The 19,491-nt window shown below is 37.9% G+C and overlaps 1 protein-coding gene across 1 annotated transcript; it reads left to right on the top strand.

Moving 5' to 3' along the window:
- Positions 1-4,926: 4,926 nt before the first annotated feature.
- LOC143845729 (Lojap-related protein) lies at positions 4,927-19,443 on the top strand. Its single transcript, XM_077354139.1, has 4 exons — positions 4,927-5,235; positions 15,441-15,528; positions 15,787-15,884; positions 19,133-19,443. The coding sequence occupies exons 1-4, from the start codon at positions 4,954-4,956 to the stop codon at positions 19,202-19,204; spliced, it is 540 nt and encodes a 179-aa protein (XP_077210254.1). The 5' UTR covers positions 4,927-4,953; the 3' UTR covers positions 19,205-19,443.
- The last annotated feature ends 48 nt before the right edge of the window (positions 19,444-19,491 follow it).

The raw sequence follows: 19,491 nt of genomic DNA, 5'->3' as shown, positions 1-19,491 counted from the left end.
TTTTTTAATAAAAAAATCTATAGGGTGATCTTAACCATCAGATTTAAAGGGAATTATGGAAACCTCTATAGATTGGACGGCTAGGATCAGCCTATGGAAATGATTTTTGGGGCACAACCTATTTATGTTGTGTTCTATCACATGGACGGTTTGGATCAACTTATGACGTGGTTCGTACAGTTCTTTGCCGGCCCGTGCATCACACGGGTTTTTTTTACTAGTATACTATATAGGAGAAGAGAAAGAAGAGAATTTTTTGAATTTTTGGAAAATTCTATGAGAATTACACATCACTTTTTTTGACTTTTTTTAACAAATGCACTCATTCAACTCACATATTTTCAATCCTACCCCCTCCTTTATGCTTTTTAACAAATGCACCTATTAAAGCCACATAATTTCAATCTTACCCCCCTCCTTTATGGTTTTTTAATAAAAATCTATAGGGTGATCTTAACCGTCGATTTAAGAAGAATTATGGAAACCTCTATAGATTGGACGGCTAGGATCAGCCTATGAAAATGATTTTTGGGGCACAACCTATTTATGTTGTGTTCCATCACATGGACGGTTTAGATCAACCTATGACGTGGTTCGTATAGTTCTTTGTGCCCCAAAAATCATTTCCATAGGCTGATCCTAGCCGTCCAATCTATAGAGGTTTCCATAATTCCTCTTAAATCGGACGGTTAAGATCACCCTATAGATTTTTTATTAAAAAACCATAAAGGAGGGGGGGTAAGATTGAAATTATGTGGCTTTAATGGGTACATTTGTTAAAAAGCATAAAGGAGGGGGTAGGATTGAAAATATGTGAGTTGAATGGGTGCATTTGTTAAAAAAAGTCAAAAAAAGTGATGTGTAATTTTTTGTCAACTAAAGTAGTTTTATACTGCGGAGTGTCATTACCAAAATAAGAGGCATCAGAGGTGTCAATACCAATATAGAGAGAAAAGAAAGAAGAACGATAAATCCCAAGACTCTACTAGCAAAAAAATTTCTTTTTTCAAGTAGCTTGATGGGACATATAAGTCATACCAAATGAGCAAGCAATGGAAAGACAAGGCTAGTAGTCTCTTAGTAGTTTGAATCAAACTATGCAAATATATACCTCTAGTCGATGACGTGGCAACCGAAAACCAACCAAAACGCCTAGTAAACCCTAGAAATTGTGTAACCAAACCTTAGAAATAGGGAAGTGCCCATCATATAAACGGTATCAATACTTTTTGAAAAATAAGGAACTATAAGGGCTTACACCATATAAAAACTCCGGATAAAATGCCAAATAAAAGAATTTAGGACGAAGTTCCGAACATCTCCCCCTTGACTGCCGGGCTTTGGAAATGCCGTCTGACTTCTTGTCTTCTCCCATCACACCCAAGCTCCCGCAACCAAACAGGGCCGGGGTCTTGGGGCTAATATTTTATACCCCCTTACCTTGTCATTGCCACGCCATATTTTTGTTTTGAGGCTGTTTTCAATCTCATAGAATTTTCCAAAAATTCAAAAAATTCTCTTCTTTTCTCTTCTCCTATATATATATATATATATATATATATATATATATATAGAGAGAGAGAGAGAGAGAGAGAGAGAGAGAGAGAGAGAGATATGCATGTGTCCATTTGGTTTCTTAAATGGTTAATAACTTGACGTTGATGGGAAAATTGTGTGGAAGGAGTAGAAACCATGAGTTAGATGTCTTCTTAACTTTCTGTTGGATATGGAGAGTAATGGGAAAAATGGGAATGGGGTTTCTTCATCTGCTTCTGTTGAGATGTTGGACGATGGAAAGGAGTTGGATCGCATCTCTTCTACTATTCCCGGGTGATTCTCTGGATTGCATCTCTTCTGGTGGTTTTTTGTTAGAATATCTGTTTTGCTTGTTTGTTATATGGATGTTTTCTTTTCTTTGATGGATGAGTTTTCCTTTTTAGGTTTTATATTTTAATAGTAGTGTAATCACTGGGATTTGCAGAAGAGTCCGGATAGAAATAGAGCGCGAGTAAATCACTTTCCTTTTTTAATCACTTCTAAGGTCCCACAAAGGGGTTTTTTGGAGCAATTATCTAAGTTGTCTGGATATCCTTTGTCTTTGTAGACATGTCTTACTCTAGATTCCAGGTTTTGTTTGTTTATTGTTATGCAAGTTTTGCTTATCTTAATAGTTGGTCTGGGTTTCTGTTGGGTGGTTTTTGGGGATAGTTCTTTGATTTCTGATGGTTTCTGAAGAGGGACCGGAATCATGGGTTTTATTTCCATGCATGCTGATTGAAGATGGGATTGCTGAAGGTGATTTGTGCTATTGGGGCTTAAGAACCATAAAATTTAAACTCTCTTTTTCTTTTTTTTGGAAGGGGGGTGTCGGGGGTGTACTTCCGAGTGGAGGAGAGAGGTTGAGGAGCAAAGAGGGTGAAGGAAACTGACAGATCTGTGGATTTCTTATTTCCTTTCTTATTTCCACAGCAAACTTAGAAATCCGATTTTTTTGACTGTCAGCTACTGAATTAGAAATCCAAGAATTTGATCCGATCCAAATTACAATGCAAAAAGGGTTGCAAATGTGAGAAATCCAAGTGTCTCAGTGGATCCACCCCTATCAAAGTGTTATAAATGCACTTTGATGACGTAGGTCCAATGGGAGTTTACTTGAGGCTGGCTTTTGCAAGAGCACCCTTCAGTTTTGAATCCCTCTGGCCTCTATAATCAAATATCGTGGCCAATAGTAAGACCGATGAGAGAGCCCAGTAATGATAATGTGCCATGTGTACAAAAAAAATTACTTTTAAATTGTGAAAACACCAACGATGACCCATGTGAGGACATGTAAGGGGATGTGGAGGAAGACAAGGCATTGCCAGATGTCTGCATGTTGAGCTTTAGAGTAATGCTAAAGTGAAGGGAGCCCTTGCAAAAGCAAGTAACAAGGGCAACCCCATAGGACCATCTCATCAAAGTGCTTTCATAATGGCATAGACAAATATAAAATCAAATGAATAGTAGATGTTCTTTTGTGAGGTGGTCAATTGGGGTGTCCTTGTAGCTGGTTATTGCAAGGGTGCCCTTCAATTTAGCAGTCCTCTTCCCACACAATGTTGTTTTTGTCATTCCTTCGCACTCAAATGGACCTTGTGAGTGCGAGTCTAATCATATCTCATATTTCAAACGTGTGAAAATCAATAATCCCAAAACTTATACCAATGGCGATATATTTCACATTTTGGAAAATCACAAATCTCAAAACTTATAATTTACTGAATATAAGAATGCCAGAAAGACATATTGCCTAAATCTTTGGCTACTAGCTTTCTTTTTTTTTTTGAATGATCACTAATTTTATTGAAAAAAGATACCGATATGGTCAAAGTACAAACAAGAAAGAGATATAGGAAAGCTAGATACAAAAAGGCGAAAAGAAATTAGGTGGGGAGAGAATAAAACAGATCCAACTCTTCTTTAGAGACTCCTAGCCTAGCCAAACAATCGGCCACCTCATTTGCCGACCGTCGAACATGCTTGCCGAACATGCCTAAAGAATAATGCCATACTTCCTTTACAATCTGAGATCTCGTCAAAAAATCTATCAAACCTCCAAAGATTTTTATTGGATCCTTTAAGCCATTTGATGACGTTTAAGGAATCGCTTTTAAGCCATTCGACTACTAACTTTTATTTTCAAAATTCTAAACACAGGCCCCGGTTGCCCAAAAGCTAGGCTTTTACTAGGGAATCGGAATCTGTTTGGTTGCCAAAACACAACAGAACTACTAACAGACTACTTACCCGGTTGGCCCACATGGCATCCATTTTAAGCTCCATCAAACCACTATAACAAAACACCCAAAAAATGAGTGTTTTCGCGGTAAAACTCAGAGCCACAGAATCAACAAATCCAACCACCCTCTTACATGGCAAAACAGGTTTATTTAGTCTTGCTATGCTTTGTTCACATCAGCCTATTTTCTTGAATGAATTCATATTACCAGCATAAAACTAATGAACAGCACATAAGAGAATTTCAAGAACTATCCAAGAAAGAATTATATGCCCGGGCGTGAAAAACAGCCCCAGTAGGTCTTTCATAAATATCTAAATCCACTAACAACTGCAGCAGAAAAATACAGAAGGATATCTTTCACCCCCCGCATTACGTTCACACCCCCCTTATAACTTGATTTGACGTGAAAAGTGGGCAACTTTATGTCAAATCACGTTATAAGGGGTGTGTGCAAGTACTGTAGGGGGGGGGGGGTGGCGGTGAAAATATCATCACCCTATCTTTACAAATGTTTACTTATTTCCCAACCATACTAATTTCACCTTTAAATATCATTTTCTGTAATGATAAAAAATTACCCTTAATTATTAGTTTTCATACATTTGTATATATCTTTCAGTGTTCGAAAATAATTGAAAGACAAAAAAAATCTCCTCCTTGGGTGACCTTAGATAAGGAACAAATCCCCTCATTTATTTGAAAGCTGCCCTTTGTTGCAAGTCAGAGAATGCGGCTTGTATCTACTCGAACAAAAAATAAAATAAAATTGAAATGCAAGTACCTGTGGGTTCACCCGACCCGACCCTACCCAACCCATGTTTTCAGGGATCACTCAAAATGCCAACCCACACATGCAAATTTGCCGGTCGGACCGGGTTGGGTCGACCCGCTGGCACTGGCACGGGTCGATTTTGCCAGGTCTACTTATTCCAGCTCCCTGATTCCAAAGTTCCAAACACTCTCATGTACGAAAAACAATCCTAGGCAACTACACGCATTCAAGGACAAGAGTTTTTAGCAATGAGAGAGATCCAAACCAATGGACGGCAAGGAGCAGTAAAAGGTGGGACCCACTAGCGTGGTAATGTGCGCGCTTATTGTATTGCAATGCGGTCGCGCCCAACAAAGAGTGGTATAAATACCATTTGAGAAATGAAACGGAGTAGAGAGTCATGTTGGCTGCTTTAAGATCTCGAGCCCTTCTACCTGTATCTTCTTCCCCCACGCTGTCTCCATGGGAGAAGCTAGGGTTTCTCCGCACCTTGTCTTCTTCCCCAGAGAAACTAGGGTTTCTGGAACTGAAAGAGGTAGAGAAGATTCTCAATGACGTTAAAGCTGACGATGTGAAAGTAATTCCCGTCCGAGGTCAATGCGATTGGACGGATTTCATGGTCATCGCCACAGGAAGATCGACCTGGCACGTTAGGAACATCGCTCAAGCTCTAATTCACCAAGTAAGCTCCTCTTTTTTTTTTTTTTTATATATGTTTTCCTTTTCTTTGTTCGAGACGTTAGGGTTCTCTGCAAAAAAAAAAACCCTAGCCGGATCATTGATTGTGTAGGAAAGATGCATTGTGCCGGATTGCTTGTGCTACTTGTGCGTTTTCAGATCATTGCTTATGCTTTTTGAAACTTTCTAGTTCGAGTTGTGAATTGAGTTAAAACCCTAAAAAAATGAAGAAAGATATGAAAATTAGAAAAAAACAAATTTTAAAAAATTACTCTGATTCGGTGACTGCCTTAGAGTTTTTGAGTATCTTCAAATACTCTGTGAGTTTTTCTATGCGGTTGCATGGGTTGGGCCGAAACAGAGTCGAAACGGTTGAGTTTATAATAGATGAGTTTTTTCGAGCATTGATTTGTTTTGAGAAGATACGAAAAAAATTGATAACTGTTACTCTTCCAAAATGTTATGGATATATGAAGAAATTGGATCAATTTGAAAAGATACAATGTTAACCTACTTTTCAATGACATTAATTCTTATCAGACCACTTGCCATTTAAATTTTCACTAAAGCAGAGGACGATGTGTCTACACCTCATAAAAATGACTACTTCTACGGATGACAAGTCTTTTTTTGCTCATTCATAACAATTTTACTGTCCATGTCAATTATGAATACCATATGATAGGTAATAAGGATGAATGACACTAGAAAAAATAAACATGTCTACAATATGTATGTGTGTGTGTACACACACACACATAGATATAAATATCATGATAATTAATTTCCTTTTTTTATGAACAATTGATTTGTTTAAAGAGAAGCAAAAATGACATTCACACATATAATAAAAGAGAAAGAACAACTACATTTGACAAAGAAAAAAGAAATACAGTTACAACTTAGGCATGTCATACCGGATAACTACATTTCTGCATCATCTGGTGCCAAATTTTCCAAGAATGTTGGCCTTTGAGTGTCCTTCCCCATGAATATGTGAGAAAGTGCACTTAGAGATCTTCGAACAACTTAGAGATCTTCGAACAAAAACCGTAAGCCAAAGTCTTATTTTGGCTCATCATGCTCTATGCATTGTCAAATTAAATGAAGATAAACCATTTTATAAGGGAACTAGGCAGTAGTCAATACTTATAATACCCAAATATGAATATGGGTATCTGATACACAAGGAAACATTATCATTACTGATGCGAATCTATGGTTCACATTCTTAATTTCTCAAGAGGAGAGAGATAAAGCTAGAGAGAGAAAGAAGGGTAATGAGATAGAAAATAAAAGGGTATCAAAATCAAGAAAGCAATTAAGATAAAAAAGTGACCAAGATCAAGAAAGAATCAAGATAAAAAAGGAGAAAGTTAGGGATAGGAAGGGGAGCAGTTTATGAACCTAAACAGAAAGGTGAATAAGGGAAGGGAAAAATAGGGAAAAAGATAAATGAAACTAGAAAAAAGAAATAAGAGAAGAAAGAAATAAGAGTTTGTTGTGTTATAATACCAATCGATTGGTTGTGATGCCCTTTCTGACGTGTGATGCTTTGTATCTGGTCATTTTTCTATCCCTAAGCCATGGTTTTAAATTTTGATTGAAATCCGAAATTTCATATTTCGGTCAATACCAAAACCGAAATGCACTGAAACCGAAATTCCTGAAATTTACCAAATTAATTTCGGTCGAAATTTCGTTAAAATATTATTTTATTATTATTTTACTAAATTTCAGCTGAAAATTTTCGGTCGAAATTTCTGCCCAAAGAAGCGAAATTTCTTAGCTTTTTACTGGGTTTCGGCCGAAATTTGTACCGAAACTGAAATTTAAAACCATGCTCTAAGTTCTTATCTTTTGTTCTTCCTTTCATCTTCTCGTACTCCCTTCTCACACCCTTTTCACCTCTCATTCTCAACTGAAAAAGAAAAAAAAGAAACACAGCCACGACTTATGCATCTCATGCTGAATAAGTACATCTTTGTATCTGGTGCCAAAATTTCCAAAAATGTTGTCCTTTGAGTTTCCTTCCCTATGAATACAAGACAATGTGCACTCGGAGAACCTCTAACAAAAACCCTAAGCTGTAGTCTAATTTTGGCTCATCATGTTATATTCTCTGACAAACTGAATAAGGATAATCATTTTATAAGGGGGCTAGGTGGTAGGTAATACCTATAAGACCCAAATTTCAATATGTCATAGTTATCCGACATGCAAGGAGAGGTTGTCATTATCGATGTGAATCTATGGTTCACATTCTTAATTTCTTAGCGAAAGTCATCTAGTTGCAAGTGATATCCAAGAGGGGGGAGAGACAAAGCTATAGTGAAAGAAAGAAGGGTTGTTCAAAGCCCAAATAATTGGAGAGAAAAGAAAAAGGAACCAAGATCAAGAAAGTGATTAAGATAAAAAAGGGACCCAAATCACAAAAGATACCAAGATCGAGAGGCATAAAGATAGGGGTAGGAAGGGGAGCGGTATGTGAACCCAAGCAAATATGGTGAAGAAGGAAAGGGATAAAAAGAGGGAAAAAGAGAAATTAGATAAGAAATAAAGAAATAAGAGATGACAAAGGGGAGGGAGAAAATTATATAAAAAGGGGAGAAGGATAGGGGATATCGGCTTATAATACTAGCCGATTGGGGGTGATGCCTTTTGCGAAGTGTGGTGCTTCATATCAGGCCAGTTTCCTATCCTTAAACTCTTATCTTTCGTTCTTTCTTTCATCTTCCTCTACTCCTTCCTCATCACCTTCCCTCATCTGATAAAGGAAAAAGAAACAGCCATAAACTTAGGCATTTCGTGCCGAATAACTACATCTTTATATCTAATGCCAAAATTTCCAATAATGCCAATCTTTGAGTGTCCTTCCCAATGACTACAAGAGAAAATGCACTCATAGAACCTTGAACAAAAACTGCAAGTCGAAGTCCAATTTTGGCTCATCATGATCTATTCTCTAACAAATTGAATGAAGATAACCATTTTATATATGAACTAGGTAGTAGGCAATACCTATAATGCCCAAATATGAATATTTTTCATAGTTTCAAAACTACATTCCCACGCCATGTGAACTCCCCCGAATCGACTTCTTTTACCTTGGTTGCGTTCTTGTCCAATTCCGCATTTTGCCCTACAAAGTCAATCAAAACTCATTTGACTTTGGAGTTATGGCTGCGCCAACTGGGTACTCGGACATGTCCACCAAGTATTCAACCTTGTTGTACCGAGTCGGATTTGCTTTGACCGCATTTTGGCCCGCATCCATGTTTTGAAACACTGATGTGGGTATCCGATATGCAAGGAGAGGTTGTCATTAACGATGCAAATCTATGGTCCGCATTCTTAATTTCTCAGCCAAAGTCGTCTAACTGCAGTTGGTATCCAAGAGGTGGGAGAGGGAAACGTAGTGCGAGAGAAAGAAAGGTTGTTGACAACCAAAATAACAAGAGAAAGAGCGGGGGGGGGGGGGGGGATAAAAAAAGCGACTAAGATCAAGATAGATCAATATCGAGAAAGATAGGAGTAGAAAGGATTGCAATTTATGAACCTAAATGAAAACGGTGCAGAGGGAGAAAAAGGAAAAAGAGAAATGAAACTAGAAAGAAGAAATAAGAGAAGAACATCCATTGCAAGGAAATGGTGTTTATGATGGAATAACTTTTGTGCCACACTGGAAAAAACTAAGGGATGGAGAAAAAATGGAGGAAAGAATGGTCGGAGGATTGGAAATGCCAATGTTGTTCTTACTACAATTTTAGTTGGAGAAAAGAGTGTAGAAGATGCTTGCAGTTTAAGAAAACCCTGAAACCCCCTCCTTCTCCTTATGCTTGTTCCAGTAGGTGTTCCGGAAAGGATTTGGGTGGTTGGTTTTGCACCCCTTGCCAGTATTTTAATTTCAAATGGCGAGAGAAGTCCGATGGTGCTACCGGTATGAGTTACCTTCAAAATGGGTGGTCCGTAATGGCCCTAAATATGCAGATAAGGAGGACGTGGACTGTCATTGGCCCGACTCAGGTAAAATCTCTTTTAAGGATAGAAGGAGCCAGTGGCGGAGCCAGGATTTATGCACAAGGGGGGCAAGCTTATACGGGCTTATACATAAGGGGGACATGCCTTCAAATTTTAAAGGGGGCTGGGCCTATTAAGGATTTGGCCCAACTCAACAGGGGCAACTGCCCCCCTTATGCTACATGTAGCTCCGCCCCTGGAAGGAGCCCAGCTTTATCTATTTCAGGCAAGGAAGTGTTTACTCGTACGGATTCCCTCAAATCCTGTCTTATAGGTAAGCTGAAAGATAGCTCTAAGCCTTTGAATGATCTTTGGTTTTGGGCACAAAAAACCTGGGATTTACCATCCCTTCAGTGTCCCTGCTATTTGGCAAAAAATGAGGTCCTCTTTATGTTCGACTTTGAACCCCTAACATCAAAAGTTATTTGGCAAAAAATGAGGTCCTCTTTATGTTCGACTCTGAACCCCTAACATCAAAAGTTTTGGCCATCGGACCTGATGCCCTGGGTAATGCTTTAGCCACTCTTTCGCCATGGAACGAGGATTTTAATCAAGGTGAGGAAGCTCTCTGGATTATTTTTTATGGTATACCTCTACATGTTTGGGCCGTTTCAACAGTGGAAGCATTAGGAAACATTTTTGGTAAAGTCTTGGAAACCAGAATGGAAGGAGATCATCACCAACTGTGTATGAGCTTTGTCTCAGCGAAAATTCAGGCTCCTTGGTGGCGTTGAAATTAAAATTCTTGATAAGATATACTCTATTGGGTTTGGGATTCAGAGACAACAAACCCATTCAATTAACGCTTCTGAACCCCCTGATGTGTCGAATTTAACTGTCCCGGGTACCTTTTCTTCGGCTCCCCCACTGGTTGGGAAAGTCCGGCCAGCTGCTGGCAAGATTCTTGGGGGAATTTCAGAAGTTTCAAATTCAAATTTCAAATTTCCCTCTTGTTCAGAAGTGCCATCCTCTTCTGGCTATACTGTATCTTTGAAGGTAAAAGGTTTAAAGTCAAAGGGAGCTCTATATGGAAAACACCCTGGCAGAATAGGTCATTTTCGTCCCTGGTCAAGTAAGAGTAGGTTCATAGATATTAAAAAAAATTGGGGGGTTGACTGATCGAATAAAGGTACCTCTAAAGTCCAGTTTATAAGCGGAAATAACGTCAGTAGGACAACAAGGAAATACCTGGGAGGGCCTTTATAAAAAAGGACCTACCCTTGACCCAATTCCAGAGAAATCAGAAAGCCGCCAGAACTAACCTGCTCCATAAGGCTAGAATTTCTATTGGATATTTTGGTCGGCAATGCGTGGGAGAACTGTGCCATTACTAAGCTTGGGGATAAGAAGAGGTTTCCTATTTAAAAATAAGTATCTTGGAACTAGAAAATGAAAAAGGGGGCGGATCAAAATGTGTGATTTGGACTGTGATAGGGTAAAGGTGCCTCTGGCGGTAATTGTAATGATGGGGTAGGCCTTGCCTCGAAAAGTAACCTTTCCAACACCTGGCAGTTATAAGAACTGGATGTGGGCCCGGGGATGTGAAGAGTCATGTCTCATCTTATATAGGCGGTTATAGGGGGAGAAGGTCTTATTTGTGGGTTGTTTGTTGACAAAGGTAATCTTACTGGGGTAAAATGGCTGATTCCTTTTTTTGAAATGGAAGTTCGGTTGATTGTAAAATGGCTGATTCCTCCTCTTCCTCTGGCCCTCGTACATATAAAAGAGTTCTAAGAGAGCTTCCACAGTTTACGGAATGGAAGCAATTTCTGGAGGATTACAACTTCGTATTTCGAGAGTTCTTCCCTCTGACTGGTACACCCAATATAAAGGAAATTAGCACACCGGTGTATAAACTCCCCTTTTTTCGAAGTTGGTTGGAGTACACTGATAATCTGAGGCGGTCTCAATGGAAGGTGAAAAGGAACCTTTGTATCCAAAAAATATCTGAAATCATAGCTATTTGGAGAAGCCCGATTGAAGAAGTTCCTTTCCTGCAATATGCTGTGGAGTTCTGGCTGGAGGATATGGAGCTGGAATTGGATATTGGGTTGCTGATGGTGGAGTTGAAGGATTGCACTGAATATATCTACGGTTAGGATCAAAGAGGAATCATTCTGGCCCTCCGAAAGAGAGTTTTGTGTTTTTGGTGCATGGTCTTAGGAGGAGGAAGAAAGAGGAATAGAAGAAAAACAAGAGATCAAGAAAGAAAAGGGAAGAGAAAAAGAAATAAGATATAGGTAAAGAAGGGGAATGGGATTTGAAGTGTAAAAGGTCTGCAAAACCTGGGTAACATTGGGAAGATAAAGGAAAATTTTATCTTTTGGTAGGAAATTCGTTCCACTAGGTTCATTTTGTCTGGCTTTGGGTATGCCCAGTCCAGTCTTATTGATGTTATGTCGTGCAGGACGGGGACCTCTGGTCCCCAATGCCTTTTCTAATATCAATGAAAAAGTCATCTTTCAAAATAATAATAATAATAATAAGAGAAGAAAGATGGGAGGGAGAAAATGATTTAAGAAGGGAGGTGGATAAGGGGTGTCGGCTTATAATACTAATCGATTGGGTGTGATGTCTTTTTTGAATTGTAATTCTTCATCATAGGTTAGTTTTCTATCCCTAAACTCTTATTTCTCTTTCTTTCATCTTTGCCTACTCGTTTTTCAGTTCTTTCATCTCTAGTTATCAACTGAAAAAGAAAAGGTAACACAGCCACAACTTGGTGTCTTGTGCCGAATAACTATATTTCTGCATAAAGTGTCAAATTTTCCCAGTATGACTGCCATTGAGTTTTCTCCCCTATGAATACGTGAGAAAATGCACTAAGGGAACCTCAAAAAAAAACCTTAAGCCGAAGTCAAAATTTGGCTCACCATCCTATATTCTTTGACAAACTAAATGAAGACAACCATTTTATAAGGGAACTAGGCAGTATGCATTACCTATAATACCCAGATATGAATATGGGTATCCGATATGCAAGGAGAGGTTATCGTTATTGATGCAAATCTACATGTCACATTCTTAATTTCTCAGCTAAAGTCATCTAGCTGCAGGTGGTGTCCAAGAGGGGAGAGTGAGAAAGCTAGAGTGGGATAAAGAAAGGTTGTTCACAACCAAAATAATGAAAGAGAAAAAGAAAATCTAGAACAAGAGAGCGATTAAGTTAAAAAGAGAGACCATGATCACGAAAGAGATCAAGATTAACTGGTTAAGGAGAATGATTTGATGGTGAATGATCCAACGGCTAGAGTGTGTAGCATTCCGGCCCCTCCAAGGTATGTGCCTTTGCTTGGACGACAATTCTAGACAAAATCCTCAGAGTAGGATCACTCATGCAATCGACACATGTGGATTATTGATTATTGCCCTCTATATGTTGAGGGAGGAGAAACATTAGATCATATGTTCCTACACTGTAGCACAACTAGGCTTGCGTAGAGTAAAGTGCCATGCAGATTTGGCACTTCATCGTTGTTCCCGTCAAAGCTTTTTGAGCTCTTGGAAAGCTGGACATTCACTCATTGGCAGCAACCAGGTAAAATTTTATGGAATATAAATTATACAACATTGCTTGTTACCATATGGGTGCTATGGAAAGAGAGAAATGCAAGGGTGTTCATAGGCTTAGTAAAAATTCCTCAGTACCTTTTCATTAAGGTGATAGCGCTGACCATTTCATGGTTTAGGGCTCTCCCCAGCTTCAGGTTTGTCTCAGTGGATGATTTATGACGGGGTGGTTGGATGTATACATCAGCAGTGAGCAGAGGCAGACTGTTGCTCAGGCATGAGACCTGCATAGGCAGGGGCATTTTAAGTTGAACTCAAGGTTTAAAATTTCGGTTTCGGAACCGAAACCGATCGGAATTTCGGACGAAATCAGATGAAACCACTAAATACATATTTTATCTTATGTAATTTCGCCCGAAATTTCAGGAGAATATTAAATAACGTCAAAATTCCAGATTTTTTGGGATTTTCCTGAAATTTCGGGAAAAACAAAATTTCGCCCAATTTTGTAACGTTTTGAATTACAACGATTTCGGTTTCGTTCTCCTCTGAAACCCGAAATTTCGGTCGAAATTTAAAACCTTGGTTGAACTATGATGGTTCTAGCTTGGGGAATCCTAGGCCAACGGGAGTTGGTGGTCTCCTTTGTGACCAAAGTGGCGCAATGAGCTGGGTGTTCGCAGGCCCCATTGGAATTGCAAACTCCAAGGAGGTGGAGATCAGAGTTGTTCATCAAGGAATTATGTTCATTGATCACAACGTTCTTGACCGGTTATAGTGGAGGGGGACTCCCTTAATGTAATAAAGTGGTTGAAGGGGAGTGTCCCTCACCCTTGGCGGTTCGAACGGTGGATATATGAGATTTTGAATAGAGTGGAGGGATCCTCCATCTCTTTTCATCAAGTAAGAAGATTGATGAATAGGGAGGCCTATCGTCTAGCTAGGGAGGGAGTCTCTAGGGCGGCCTTAGAAATGTTTGATTTCTTCCTCCTTTAACAGGTTATGTTTTGTACTCTTTGCCTTGTCTTTTTAACACTTGGTTGTATCGTGATCATCTTGATCGCCGGGCTGATTCCCCGGTTCTCATTTAATTCTAATTTAATTCTCTACCATTAAAAAAAGATTAAGAAGGTAAAACACAGGGTTCGTAAGGGGAGGGATTTATGAAACCAAAGGGAAATGGTGAAGAAGGAAAGGGAGAAAAAGAGAAATGAGACTAGAAAGAAAGAAAAAAGAAAGAAAAACGTGAAGAAAGAGTGGGAGAAAATGATGTAAGAAGGGAGGAGGTCGGTTATGGGCTCTCTCATCGACGTCAATCTAGTCATACTTGGTCAAAAGTGACCTCTTGTTGGTCACTGGTGAGAAATGCCACCATCAATGAATGATGGTTTGTTCAGAACTCAGATGCTAGAAAATTGCCGGAAGAAAATCACCTCTTCATTCAATTGAAGTGAAAAACAAAAAACTCAACGTGATGGTGGGTATTGCAACATAATTTTGTCCCTAGTTTGATTGACACTATGCTTCGACTAAGTGCTAATAATCATTTTTAGTGAAACACACCATTCCTTCCAGTCCAAGAGGAATGAACTGGTCTCAACTTGTCTTGAGTTGGGATCATCATCAGTGGGGAACTCTTTCTAGACAAAGTTGCCTGATAAATCAAACCAAATTGGATGATTTATTTTCTAAGAAAAAATTATTCAATTTGGAAAATTGCTTTTTTTTTGCTTTTGTGTTGGTCAATTGAGTAACATGCCAATTTGTCAATGCCAAATGTGTCACACGTATGCACAATTCAAAAAATCATCTTACTAAAGAAATTGGCCAATTTGCTTAATTAAGGGTACATCCAAATGTAGTCATATATTTCGTTCTTAGGATTTTCAAGACTATTATTTCTTCGAGAGATTCTATTTTTTTTTTAACTTTTCCATGGATTTTCTTTCGGAGAGTACCAAGAAAGTATAAAATAAATAAATAAATATAGATCATGTAAAATCTTAAGAAATTAAAGTTGGCAAACAGAAATATGATAAAAGCATAAAGAATGAAAATAAAGATAAAACATGACGGTAACTATTTATTTTGTTTTTACTATTTTCAATTTATTTTTTTAATATTTAGTACCAAAATAATTGATAAAGAAATAATCACAAAAGTCAGTGGAGAATTTTATGATATGTTTGTGAAAAATACTTATATCTTGCAAGATATTCAAAATCCTGCAGAAATCAGGATTTCTTGTCCATTCAAAATTCCACTATTTGTCGAGAGATTTTGAAAATATGATATGTATTAGTGATAGTGCATCAAAACAGGCCCCTAACTCTTTTGAATTGCTTATTGACAATTTTTGATGAGATCTCCATTTAAAGAAATGAAACTCATACTGCTCTGAGCTGTTACTTTTTTTTGAATGGTAATAGGAGCTGTTTGATTTCAAGTAGGAAACTAGGAATATTTGAAATTCACACCTAATGGCTAATCAGGTGGTATAGATAGCTATGTAAAAACATTTATTCATAGTTGGCTAGTACCAAATTTCAACTTCCGAGGAGAGGATACTGAGATATACCTAGTTATCATTGTCTATCATGAATTTATGCTTTTATGCTTCTCTGTCATGAACCTAGTTTTGTGCCACCATTTAAATTCCGGTCACTTTTCTATGTATAGGTTAAACAGAAGCAAAATGGGGCCAAGCGGTTATTGTTGCCTAGTGTACAAGGCCTTGAAGGAGGAAAATGGATTGTCATTGATTCTGGTGGGTACTGCATTTGCATAGCACCAGCCTAGAGTCTCTTTTGTTATTGAATATTTTCTGGTATTGGATACCAAATCTTAAGGGCAATTCGATCAGCCTTTGCAGAAAGCCATTGCTTTAATTTGCCATCTATGTTTTAGGAGTCGTGTATTACTTTGATGGTTCTTGAGTGAGTGCTTAAGTGTTTTATTGTCATTTCGTTCTTCAGGTTAGCAGAACTAAAGATACATGTTTCTTATGTTTCTTGTAACGTTTTAGGCAGTGTGATAGTTCATGCTCTTGATGAGAAGGCAAGAGCTTACTACAATTTGGAAAGCCTTTGGACAGCAGGGACGAACCAAAAGGGACCCGATCAGGTTCTTTCAGAATTCACGTAACTCATATTATGCGTTTTTGAATTTTCTGATTTATGAACCATTGGTTAATTTCATATCAAACTTCTCAAGGATGGAAGTTGTTAGGTATTGCTTTTGGCACTGTTGTTGTAGATCTGGATAGAATTAATTAGCTTACTCTTAACTCCAATAGAAGATATATATATATATATTGAATGATTAGATAAAATATTAAAGAAAAAAGAAATATATTCTATTTCATTATAAACAATGTTGCCATTTTGCATGTGAGAAGTTAGTATAATTTTTAAGGATTCTGGCCTCTGCTTAGAGGACTTCTGATTCTTCTACAATCTAGATACTGCTTGCAGCCAAATGTTACAAACTTCTTGCGTTGTTGGATGAAGCAGCTTTATCCCCTCATAGCATTAGTAGTGCTAATCTTGAAAGAGATGGAGATCAGATATTCATATTCTATTGAGACTTTCTTCACAACATATTTATACATGAGAAAGATAAGCAGTCACACATTAGCATATTGAGATTAAACCTCCTTATTTCAAGTAGAGGTTTTGTTAATATATTGAGAAAATACAATTCCAATCCTAATTGTTTTTAATTACATTTTTAATAAAAGAAAATACTTTTGATTATTCATCTAGAGGTTTTCTAACTAAAACAATTTTCAAAACAGAAATTAATTGAAAATAAATATTTTCCTCATGCTTCTTTTGAGTGTTCTTGGGGTGGAATTATAGATGCTTCTTTCAAGAAGCCTTCTTCGAGTGGGATTGTTGGATTTGTCATGAATTTTGATATCTTGACTCTTTTTAAGACTCCTGGAATAGGGACTTTGAGAGTTGTAAATATCTCTCATTCTTTTTAAGACCTTTTCAAGAAGAGTTACTCTTTGAGTTGTAGAAAATTCCACAGTAGTAAAGATATTTCACTTGGACACTTTCTTAGGGTCCTCTCAGAAGAGGCTTTTGGAGGTCTTCGACTTTTTTTAAAGAGTCTCCCAGAAGAGGGTATTTTTGAGTTGTTGAAAATTTTGATGTCTTGACTCTTTAAAGAGTCCTTCCGGAAGAGGGACGTTGGGTCTTAGAGAATTTTGATGTCTTTACTCTATTTAAGAGTCCTCACGGAAGAGGAACTCTTTTAGTAGAGAACTTTGATGTCTTTACTGCTTTGAAGAGTCCTCCTATAAGAGAGGATCTGTGTCGTAGAGAACTTTGATATCTTGACTCTTTTAAGAGTCCTCCAGCCCAAAAGAGGGAATCTTTGTTGTGCTCCTTCGGGGATGTAGGCTTTTCGTTAATCTATCTCGACAATGTGGACAACAATTGGTGTTGTGAGTTGAATCTCAACTATAGATACAATTCGGAGATCGATCAAGGTTGTAATTTGTACACATATTGACCGATATGATGATTTGCAATCTGATCAACTCTTGTTGCTGTATATTCGTGACCACTTAAATGTTAATTGGGGTGAATTGAAAATTAATTGGAGAATCTGTTGAGAAGTTGATCATGCACATTATTTTGAGGTAGGATCGTTCCATAATTTGCCAATCCATTTGTGTGCTGACTCACAAATCTATTTGCTTCAGAATCCTCAACTTTGAACTAGCCCTATCCAAAGTGGATTAACTATTGCACTATTGTAGAACTGTTTTAGCCATGGTTTAAAATTTCGGTTTCGGTAACCGTTTCGGACCCCACCAAAAACCGAAATTTCGGTCCGAAATTTGGTAATTTGGTTCCAAATTCCGGACCCAAATTTCGAAATTTCGGACTGAAATTCCGAAATTTCTGCCGAAATTTTGTAACACTTTTTTTTAAAATAAATAATGTCATTAAATCGAAATTTCCGAAATTACTGAAATTTCGGTTTCGGTCGAAATTTTAAACCATGGTTTTAGCTTACATTGAGGGTGATCTTCCTCCTCTTTTGGTATTCATCTTCTTAGATCTTCTCGGAGGAAATATTCTTGTCAATGGAGGAGTTTTCTGCTTATCTTTCGGAGGAGATGTCTTCTTTCCTCCCGGAGAAGAGAATCTCCTATTCTAAGAAAGCTGCTGAAGTCAAAGGAAATAAAGGGCGGCCTAGTGCACGAGGCTTCCGCCATTGCGGGGTCTGGGGAGGTCTAGATGTACGCATCCTAACCCCTGCTTTGCAGAGAGGCTGTTTCCGTGACTCAAACCCGTGACCACCTGGTCACAATGGAGCAACCTTACCGTTGCGTCAAAAGAAATCAACGACTTAGAAAATCTTTTTGCAGATTGTTTTTCCCTTTTTTCTTCTTCTTCTCAGCTTTTTCCTTTGAATTCATAGGAGTCAAGAATAATCATCCAAAAAAAGGTCATTTCTTCCTTCGTGGGAAGGAATAATCATGCAAAAAAAGGTCATTTTCTTCCTTCGTGGGAAGTTACATCAACTCCCTCTCTTTATTAAGTACTGGGATAAGACTTGTGAGCTGATTTTTCTCTTGCACACTAGGATCTCATTTTTTACCTCTTTTGTTAGTTCCCCACCTCCGTGTTTTTTTTATGAAAGTTTTGCTCTTCCCCTTTTCTACAACTACCTTGAATCTAGGAAGACCCATATGAAATTTCATGGGGTTTATTTCTTAATTCATGTGTAATTTATTTCCGTATTTACGTTTTTTTGGAACGATAATAGAATTTATTGAGTGAAAAAACCAGAATGTAAAAAGAAAACAACATGAGGGCGAGGTGTCCCTACATCAATATCTTCGTTAAGATTACACTCCAATAAAATACATAATTTGATTGGCTACAACTCTCCAATTTCGAGCTCCATTCTATCAATTCCTATTCTTCCCAAAACATTCGCCAATTCGTTAGATGATCTTGGGCATTGCAAAATCCCTTTATGTGACTAGAGAAAAAAAAAATTAAATTTTAAGCTGCCCCCCCTCCCAGGGTAAATTCCTGGCTCTGCCCCTGCAAACACCCCTAGTAGCTGACACAGCACCCCAAAACTGAAAATTATACCTAACAAAGCTGAGCTTTTAGGCAACTAAGTAGAGCCATAATGTTTGTTATCGCTTCAAAAGAAGTACATGTAAATTTTGTTTTTGATCCATTTCCGCAAGTAAGCCTTCGATTTTGCCAAGACATTCTTACTGGATATTCACCACTTTTTTCATGCTTAATGATGCTGCTATGTTTTCCTTTAAACTGCACTATTTAACTGGTTAGATTACTTGGAACCTATCTAACATATCCTTTTCTTTTATTCAGGATATGGGTGAAGCACTCGTAAAAGTTCGTCGCAAGAATAATTCCAAGAAACCAATGCAGAAAAATGTTTAATCTTTCAGTTTGTCTCGGTTGTACAGTTATAGTAGCCTTCTCGTACCAGCGAGCATTTCAAACGTAGATGGACATCTTACTAAATTAACAACAAATCTGCCCTGTTTTAAGTGTTTAAAATAATCCTCTAATCAGTTTGTGATTTCTCAGGGCCTCATATTTTTGTCGTTCTACTTGCTCAATTGCTAATTTTCAGTTGCTTGCTAGTTATGAAAATGAAAATTATTGGTTTCGAGAAATTACCACTGAAGATTTTGTTTTCCCCTATCTGCGCCGAATGTTTGCAT

This window comes from Tasmannia lanceolata, unplaced genomic scaffold (assembly GCF_043159265.1).
Source record: "Tasmannia lanceolata isolate RefF3 unplaced genomic scaffold, GAP_Taslan_0.1 ptg000015l, whole genome shotgun sequence".
Lineage (NCBI taxonomy): Eukaryota > Viridiplantae > Streptophyta > Magnoliopsida > Canellales > Winteraceae > Tasmannia > Tasmannia lanceolata.
The sequence above is the reverse complement of the archived record's forward strand: the minus strand, read 5'-3'. Positions and strand labels throughout refer to the sequence as shown.